The sequence below is a fragment of the Podarcis liolepis genome (genome assembly GCF_965112155.1).
Source record: "Podarcis liolepis genome assembly, chromosome: 8".
NCBI classification, from domain to species: Eukaryota; Metazoa; Chordata; class Lepidosauria; order Squamata; family Lacertidae; genus Podarcis; species Podarcis liolepis.
Window position 1 is genome coordinate 3683945 of NC_139560.1, and position 10020 is coordinate 3693964.

General features: G+C 45.7%; 1 protein-coding gene across 1 annotated transcript; it reads right to left on the minus strand.

The window, feature by feature from the left end:
• Nucleotides 1-738: 738 nt before the first annotated feature.
• Nucleotides 739-5448, minus strand: LOC310713225 (lymphocyte antigen 6E-like). Its single transcript, XM_083517115.1, has 3 exons — nt 5148-5448; nt 2820-2939; nt 739-1138 (listed from the first exon to the last, which is right to left on the minus strand). Exons 1-3 carry the CDS (start codon nt 5206-5208, stop codon nt 1005-1007), a joined length of 315 nt encoding a protein of 104 aa, XP_083373241.1. The 5' UTR covers nt 5209-5448; the 3' UTR covers nt 739-1004.
• Nucleotides 5449-10020: the final 4572 nt, after the last annotated feature.

A 10020-nucleotide genomic window follows, 5' to 3' on the forward strand; every position in this document is an offset into this window, starting at 1 on the left:
CCTAAGCCAATACCTCTCACATTCTGTACAGTGGTGCCTCGCAAGACGAAAAGAATCCGTTCTGTGATTCTCTTCGTCTAGCGGTTTCTTTGTCTTGCGAAGCAAGCCCATTGACGGATTAGCGGATTAGCGCTATTAGCGCTTTTAGCGGCTTTTAGCGGCTTATCAGATCAGCTGATAAGCGGCTTAGCGGCTTAGAAAAGGGGGGGGGAGGAAAAACCCCCGCAGGAACTCGCAAGACATTTTTGTCTTGCGAAACAAGCCCATAGGAGATTCGTTTTGCGAAGCACCTCCAAAACGGAAAACTCTTTCGTCTAGCGAGTTTTCCGTCTTGCGAGGCATTCGTCTTGCGGGGCACCACTGTAATTCATTAAAGTTGTGGCCAAATTTGCCCAATAACATAAACCTAATATCTGTGTCCTTGTGTGAGTTATTTCCCAACGAGGGGGTGGCTGCGTGGTCTCAACACACAAATGTCTCCATTTATTCAATGGATTGACGATTTGCCACTTAAGAGCAGGTTGCTTATAGACATAGACCAGGGTTTCCCAAGCTCTGGTGTCCAGCTGTTTCTGGACTACAACTCCCATCATCCCTAGCTAGCAAGACCAGTGGTCAGGGATGATGGGAATTGTAGTCCCCAAAAACAGCCGGAGACCCTGACATAGACTTGGACAAATATAACAAAATTTGAAACTCGTCGATACAAAACACAGTAGGTTAAGAAATTGCTAACAATTGTTGCAGGAATATGCGATTTTATTTTTCTTCTTTCATTTCTTTTGCTTAAAAAATGCAGAACCTTTCATGTAAAGAAAAAAAAATTGAATAAACAGGGTGCCTGGATGAGGCCAATGCTTGCCTGGTGTTGCAAGATCAAAATGTAGCCAAAAGGGATCATTATACTTTCTTTGCAGAACACAATAGCTGAGCCCATAGAGAAAGCAGCTCACTTCAAGGGCATTCCAGACTGGCCCTTCCACTCAGCGTGGACCAGACACTTTTTATTTTGGGGGCCACAGGTTGCACCAGTTGTGTTTGCAGCAGAAGACCGACTTGGGTGCGCTGGTTGAATTATTGCTTTCGGTGGGACATGCCTGGCCACACTTCTTGGTGATGAGAACCTTGGCATCGTCACCTTGAGGCAGGAAGGAAATTAAAAAGAAAGCACATATGAAGCTCTCGCCCAATACAGAATCCAAGCCTAATTACAGATACCGACATATTCATTCTCTGCTGTCTCCACAACTGCCAGAACCTAGCTTGTAAGCTCCTTGCAGCAGGGACCTAGGTGTTTTGGTTGTGGTTCATTTGAGTTTTTGACTGCCTATGTTAGTCTGTAAAAGTGCATTGATGAGCCTAGATAAATAATTGCCGTTGTAATGAAGATTTGTCTCGAGGGCAGCATGACTGGGGTGGTGGTGGCCAGGGCCGGATTGAGGTTTGATGAGGCCCTCAGCTACCGAAGGTAGTGGGGCCCTTTATATGTCCAGCTGTCCTTTGTCGTCAGCAAATGGTCGCTGTTTCTTGTGTTGAATATATGCCAGCTGGTAATTTATGGACCTAATAGGTATCTAAAGCCATTTGCACGTAACGAAGTATGTATTTTATCATTATAATTGTGAACTGAAATACAATTAAGAAGAAGTATATTAATAATAATAAAAAAGGTAAAGGACCCCTGACAGTTAGGTCCAGTCGCGAATGACTCTAGGGTTGCGGCGCTCATGTCGCTTTACTAGCAAAGGGAGCTGGCATTTGTCCACAGACAGTTTTTCTGGGTCATGTGGCCAGCATGACTAAGCCACATCTGGCGAACCAGAGCAGCGCACGGAAACGCTGTTTACCTTCCCGCCAGAGTGGTACCTATTTATCTACTTGCACTTTGACGTGCCATCGAACCAGTGAAATACAATTAAGAAGTATATTAATAGTGAAATAATGATTAAGCTCTAACTTAACATGATTGGGGGCCCATGACTTACATCATTGGAGCCTACACAACACAAAACACTGTTGCTGTATGTAGGTTTCATTTTATTTGTTTTTTATCTTATATTTTGGAAATGTACACTAAACCGTTTCTGGTGCAACGGGACACTGTGACGGAAACCAGAGTGCACAGAAACACCGTTTACTTTCCCACCACAGTGGTACCTATTTATCTACTTGCTTCTGAACTGCTAGGTTGGCAGGAGCAGGGACCAAGCAACGGGAGCTCACCCCATCGCGGGGATTCGAACAGCCAACCTTCCAATCGGCAAGCCCTAGGCTCTGTGGTTTAGACCACAGCACCACCCGCGTCCCCTGATGAAAATAAGGATGTCCTATTCAATCATCATCATCATCAGTGCTTTTCAATAAGAGTAGGAAAATTAGAATAACCCTGATAAAATTAGAATAAGCACTGATGATGATGATAATATTTTTTATTTTTCATTATGTATTTTTATTTTGTACTTTTCAAGTTTATATATTTCACTAATTTTATACATTTCACTAATTTAACCCAGTGGTACTTTTTTATCTACTTGCTTTCGAACTGCTAGGTTGGCAGGAACAGGGACTGAGCAACGGGAGCTCACCGCGTCGTGGGGATTCAAACCGCCGACCTTCCAATCGGCAAGCCCAAGAAGCTCGGTGGTTTAGACCACAGTGCCACCTGCATTCCTGTCCTCCCTCTACCCATCCCAGGATCTGTGCATGTGGAAATTGCACAGAATTTCCGTAGGGTTTTTGTTTGTTTGCTTGCTTAAGAGGGCAGGCCAGTCTTGAGATCAGTTCAAATGTGCAGCTAAGCAGCTGATCGCAGGACTCACCTGTTTCGTCAACATCCCTCATTGTTAGACATGCATTTTCTTGGTCAGGGCAAATAGTCATTTGCAGGCACTTCCAATTAGAGGGCTGTCTTTCGCAAGTGAAACAAATAATCGAATCAGCTGCAAAGCGAAGGGAGAGAGGGAGATAAAACTTTGGGGGCAGGAAATTCCTGAAGAGCACAATCACTTTAAATACTTGCTTTTAGCTTTTTAAAAAGCAACAACTGATAACTTCATTGTTTTCTATTTTTGGTAAATTGATTTGAGGGTGTGTTTCCCCCTATTTTGGCTTCCTAATAATAGTAGTAGTAGTAATAATAATAATAGTATAATAATAATAATAATAATAATAATAATAATAATAATAATAATAATAATAATATAATAATAATAATAATATAATAATAATAATAATAATAATAATAATAATAATAATAATAATAATGCATATTATTTATATCCCACCCTCCCCAGCCGAAGCCGGGCTCAGAGTGGCTAACAACAATAAAATGATAAAACATTCTAAAATCATTTTATTATAAAATTAATTCCAATCAGATGAATGGCAACCTCCACCTTAGCCATGACAAAGGGCTGGCCTTGCTGGGTGCAATTTTTTTATTTTTAAAAAAGCCAGCAGGGTGCTCCCCCCAGCCCTCCCAGCCTACCCCCCCCCATCATAGCACAACCATCTTTTGAAACTCTATAGCAGTTTCGTATTATGTGGTGCCAGTAGGTGGCATGGCATCATCTTGCAAAACGGTGCTCCAAAGTCCTCCCAGGCACACTGCAAAGGAATTGGATCGTGGTGAAAGCGGTTAGTCAAAACCAGGTCAGCATTTGTGATAGGTCAATGCAAGAAATTCTTGGCCGAGTAAACAGCAAACAGCAGCTCCTTACGCCTTTGAAGTGTTGCCAATCAAAGGTTGGCTTATTCTTTCGGAGGCTCCGCCAGTCCTCTTCCAGTCTCCTCCACCCCACGCTTTCAGGAATAAGCAAAACAGACCCAGTTTGAAATGAATGCCAACACGATTTCCTTATGGATTTAGCATGCTCCGTTGCAAGTAAATCCCACTGAAGCTAAGAACAGATTCGTGAATTTAGGTTTCTTTCAGTTCCGATTTTCCCCCAGCTCTCCAGATTTCTGCAACAATTTGCCTTTAAAAATGTCCTTGCAATATTTCCTCAGTGTTTAAGTGTGAACTTTCCCTAATGTTTTTGCATGCAATTTTGAATGTACGTATTTTTGTGAGCACGTTTCTGCGTGTTATTTCCCCTTAATGTATGCGACAGAGAACAGCATTGCAAAATTCAGAAAAGGGTGGATTTTGAAGGAAAGATGTGTTCTGGTCCACGTCTTGTTTTGGGAAGTGCAAATTAATAATAATAATAATAATAATAATAATAATAATAATAATAATAATACTTTATTATTTGTACCCTGCCCATCTGGCTGGGTTTCTCCAGCCACTCTGGGTGGCTTCCAACAAACACATTAAAAACTTCCCTGAACAGGGCTGCCTTCAGATGTCTTCTGAATGTCAGGTAGTTGTTTATCTCTTTGACATCTGATGGGAGGGCGTTCCACAGAGCGGGCACCACAACCGAGAAGGCCCTCTGCCTGGTTCCCTGTAGCTTTGCTTCTCGCAATGAGGGAACCGCCAGAAGGCCCTCGGAGCTGGACCTCAGTGTCTGGGTAGAACGATGGGGGTGGAGATGCTCCTTCAGATATACTGGACCGAGGCCATTTAGGGCTTTAAAGGTCAGCACCAGCACTTTGAATTGTGCTCGGAAACATACTGGGAGCCAATGTAGGTCTTTCAAGGCTGGTGTTATGTGGTCTTGGTGGCCGCCCCCAGTCACCAGTCTAGCTGCCGCATTCTGGATTAGTTGCAGTTTCCGGGTCACCTTCAAGGGTAGCCCCACACAGAGCGCATTGCAGTAGTCCAAGTGGGAGATAACCAGAGCATGCACCACTCTGGCGAGACAGGGAGCAGGCAGGGAGGGTCTCAGCCTGCGTACCAGGTGGAGTTGGTAGACAGCCACCCTGGACACAGAATTGACCTGGGCCTCCATGGACAGCTGTGAGTCCAAAATGACTCCCAGGCTGCGCTCCTGTTCCTTCACAGTTACCCCATTCAGGAACTAGGCTCTCCTTAAAATGCGAAGCAAACCAACCCCCCCCCCATACTTTGGAATGGAAACCATCAGCCTTAATTTCCCTGCAAAAGCAGCCAGGGCCATTCTATTAAAGCAGACTGCCTCTCTTCGGTTTCCCAAAGCGCCATTCTGCTTTCGGTCAGGGAGGAGGGCAAGAGAGGAGCTTACCTATCTGTGTGCAGACGATCACCACACCCAACAAGGAGAGGAGATAAGACGCCTTCTTCATTGTCGTTGCTCCAGCTGTCTCTGAATGATCAAGTTCTCCTTTGGAGAGGTTATTTATAAAGGGACAAAGGCAGCTCTAGAATCCCCAATTATCTGCAACAGGGTGTGAGCTGTAAGAAATTTTCCATTGTGGTCCAAAGGAAACCCCAGCAATACATTTGGCACCAGCTTGGCTTCAGGAGTTACGGGAAGGAGGCGTGCAAGATCCTATCCAACTTAGGGACTCCACGCCGGATTTTTGTAGGGTTTAATCCTTGACGCAATGGTTCCCAACGGTGCCCTTGACCAACCACATTCTCTCTGTGGCTCCCCTGTGGGAGCCATGCAAAATGGGGTTTCCATTTCAGGACATGTGTGGGTGAGGATTCTCCCATTCCGCAACTGCTCTACCACTTCCCGGTGGTGGTTTTTGGCGTGTGTGTAAATGGGAGCGCATGTTCTGATGGGAAGCTAAGCAAGGCCAAGGCTCTGTAGGGCCAAGTTGGTGCATTCCACCTGGCATTCCCAAGTCTGCCTTTCCCGAAATTAGTGTGCGTGTGGAGGTGGAGAAGATTAAGATTAGGATCAGAAGAAGAAGTGTTTTGTTATTGCAGGGAAGGAGAGAAGCGCGCATTGCAACAAAAGAAAAACACCCTTTCCCGCCAGATAAATGCCAGTGGATGGAGTCCTTAGCATGTTTGCCTGGAAGTGAATTCCACTGAAACCAGTGAGGGTTACTTCCAGGTAAATATGGCCAACTTGCCAACAACCTTGCCAACTTGCCAACAAAGGTCCGCACAGTTAAAGCTATGGTTTTCCCAGTAGTGATGTATGGAAGTGTGAGCTGGACCATAAAGAAGGCTGATCGCCGAAGAATTGATGCTTTTGAATTATGGTGCTGGAGGAGACTCTTGAGAGTCCCATGGACTGCCAGAAGATCAAACCTATCCATTCTGAAGGAAATCAGCCCTGAGTGCTCCCTGGAAGACAGATCCTGAAGCTGAGGCTCCAATATTTTGGCCACCTCATGAGAAGAGAAGACTCCCTGGAAAAAGACCCTGACATTGGGAAAGATGGAGGGCACAAGGAGAAGGGGACGACAGAGGACGAGATGGTGGGACAGTGTTCTTGAAGCTACCAGCATGAGTTTGACCAAACTGTGGGAGGCAGTGGAAGACAGGAGTGCCTGGCGTGCTCTGGTCCATGGGGTCACGAAGAGTTGGACACGACTAAACGACTAAACAACAACAAAATATGGCCAGAGTCAGGCTATTAAAGGTAGAACATCTCTGTTTGTTTTCTGCTTTTCATCAATACAACAACAACAACAACAACAACAACAACAACAACAACAGCAACAATTTATTATTTATACCCCGCCCATCTGGCTGAGTTTCCCCAGTCACTCTGGGTGGCTCCCAATCGAGTGTTAAAAACAATGCAGCATTAAATATTAGAAACTTCCCTAAACAGGGCTGCCTTCAGATGTCTTTTAAAGATAAAATTGCTGCTTATTTGCTTCACATCTGATGGGAGGGCGTTCCACAGGACGGGTGCCACTACCGAGAAGGCCCTCTGTCTGGTTCCCTGTAACCTCACTTCTAGCAATGAGGGAACTGCCAGAAGGCCCTCGGCGCTGGATCTCAGTGTCCGGGCTGAACGATGGGGGTGGAGATGCTCCTTCAGGTATACAGACTGAGGCTGGTTAGGGCTTTAAAGGTCAGCACCAACACTTTGAATTGTGTTCGGAAACGTACTGGGAGCCAATGTAGGTCTTTCAAGACTGGTGTTATGTGGTCTTGGCTGCTGCTCCCAGCCACCAGTCTAGCTGCCGCATTCTGGATTAATTGCAGTTTCTGGGTCACCTTCAAAGGTAGCCCCATTTAGAGCGCATTGCAGTAGTCTAAGCGGGAGATAATCAGAGCATGCACCACTCTGGCGAGACAGTCTGCGGGCAGGTAAGGTCTCAGCCTGCGTACCAGATGGAGCTGGTAGACAGCCACCCTGGACGCAGAATTGACCTGTGCCTCCATGGACAGCTGTGAGTCCAAAATGACTCCTGGGCTGCACACCTGGTCCTTCAGGGGCACGGTTACCCCATTCAGGGTTAGCAAAAATGAAGTAAATGCAATCAAACAATAAACAGCAGCAGCAGTGTAAAACAGTGAGAAAAGATCGTGAGGGTTGGTTTGGATGATGTCTGTGGATTTGGGGTCTGCAAAATGGGAGTCTGCAGTGGAAGGAATGGTTGAAGTAGCCAAGCCAGTCCCTCTGTTAATATAATGGACCTGGATGTGTCTGTTGAGCATCTCCTTACATGACTAAAGAGTTGGTTGCGTTGCCATAGAAATGACAAGCTGGTGATGCTTCTGGAAGAAGGAAGTAGGCCTTTATCCCTCACCTGTTGGAGGCCACTTTGTCCTAAAGGCAGGAAAACAATAGGGCAGGGGTCAGCAAACATTTTCAGCAGGGGGCCGGTCCACTGTCCCTCAGACCTTGTGGGGGGCTGGACTATATTTTGAAGAAGAAAAAAAAGGAACGAATTCCTATGCCCCACAAATAACCCAGAGATGCATTTTAAATAAAAGCACACATTCTACTCATGTAAAAACACGCTGATTCCCGGACCATCCATGGGCTGGATTTAGAAGGTGATTGGGCCTTAGTTTGCCTACCCATGCAATAGGGCATTGCCAGTGAAGTGACTGTGCTGTTTTAATCTGCTTTTAATAATGTTTATTTGTTTTTGTCATAGTATTTTTTTGTACGTGTCTTTGGGACTTCCTTTTTGGGACTTCCTTAATGGGAAGAGCTGCACAAATCCAACAAGCCAGAGGAAGTTTATGGCACTGGAAACCACAAGATAATAATGCCTTGTTTTAAAGAAGGCGAGAGAGAATAAGTTGTTGTTGTTGTTCTTACATGTGTTTCATATGTCTCTTCCCTCTGATGTGGAAAGCTTGCAGTCAGAGATATTTTGTTGACACCTGCACATTGCTACCTCCTTAATGGGGGCACACAAATCTCCAGTCTCAGAAATGGTTCATGGATGCTGGCTGAGTTGGAGGGCATGTCTAATCTGCAGAGAAATTTTCTGGGATTTTGTGCCTTGGGGAAAACCACACGACTGCTGATGAATGTGAGAAAGGAGATAAAAGATTGGATAGAGCGCCAGGACGAATGCGGCAGATCACTTTCTGAACTGGAAAATCACGGGCACTTCCAGTCACCCAACACATTGGTGAAGTAACAGAGTAGGCTGACGTCAAGAGCCTTGTTGCGCAACTTAGTCATTAACGAACCCTATGATTTAATTACTTCAAATGGGGAGCTGGAAAACAAGGTTGCTAGCATCTAATGGCTAGAATCGCTTCTGAGGCTATGTTGCAATTTGAACATGTGCTCCGGTTTAAGGTGGCGTGCGCAAAGGAGGAGAGTTTGAGCCAGCGCAACAGAGAAGAAACAGTCCCGGAATTACAAAAGCCATCCCAGATGTGATCCCAGAACATCTCTGTTTTCCCCGCCAGTGCTTCTGTCACCAAGCTCAGGAAGGAGGATGAGCAGGTGCGTGTCCCGATTGACAATGGTGGTGGCAACTGTGGCTGCGAGGGAGCATACCCTGGGCTCTCCATGGCCTCTCCATTGCTGCTGTTGCTGGCCTCCTCCCTTGGGCATCTTGTGGTGACTACTGAAGAGCAGGCAAGGAGGAAGAGAGGCTGCCATTGGTAGGGCCGCCCTGGGCGGGAAGAAAGGTGAAGCAGCGTTCACATCTAATCATCTACTGGTTTCCCTATTTCATCTTATCTTTCCTATATACAACATAAAATTTTCCCATTCTTTTTGAAATGTTTCCTCGGCCTGTTGTCTAATTTTCCCTGTTAATTTGGCTATTTCTGCATATTCCATTACCTTCTGTCACCATTCTTCTACGGTTGGTATCTGCTGTTGTTGGTATCTCCTCATCTTTAGTATTCCACTTTCACGTCTAATTTTACTCCTTTCTAGTATTTATTTATTGGCATGTGATCTTCTCTCTGTAAATAGAGAGAATAAAACATTTCCACCTGAGCAATGCTGGAGGGAATAATAATAATAATAATAATAATAATAATAATAATAATAATAATAATTTTTTATACCCCGCCCATCTGGCTGGGCCTCCCCAGCCACTCTGGGCGGCTTCCATAAAAACCGAAAATACAGTAAAATATCACACGTTAAAAACTTCCCTGAACAGGGCTGCCTTAAGATGTCTTCTGAATGTCAGGTAGTTGTTTATCGCTTTGACATCTGCTGGAAGGGCGTTCCACAGGGCTGGCGCCACTACCGAGAAGGCCCTCTGCCTGGTTCCCTGTAGCTTTGCTTCTTGCAATGAGGGAACCGCCAGAAGGCCCTCGGCGCTGGACCTCAGCGTCCGGGCTAAACAATGGGGGTGGAGACGCTCCTTCAGGTATACAGGACCGAGGCTGTTTAGGGCTTTAAAGGTCAGCACCAACACTTTGAATTGTGCTTGGAAACGTACTGGGAGCCAATGTAGGTCTTTCAAGACCGGTGTTATATGGTCTCGGCGGCCGCCCCCAGTCACCAGTCTGGCTGCCGCATTCTGGATTAGTTGTAGTTTCCGAGTCACCTTCAAAGCCGTGGTGATGCGTTGCTCAGAGGCTGGCTCTGTAGCCCTAGTACCTGAGGCAGTTGCCTCACACTGGGTGGGCCAAGGATTGCAGAGGTGTCTGCTTTTCAAAACTGCAGAACAAAACACACCTGTCTTCTGGATTAAACTCTTCCTTATTTGCCCTCATCCAGGCAATCATGGATCCCAGGCGCCTGAGCCACA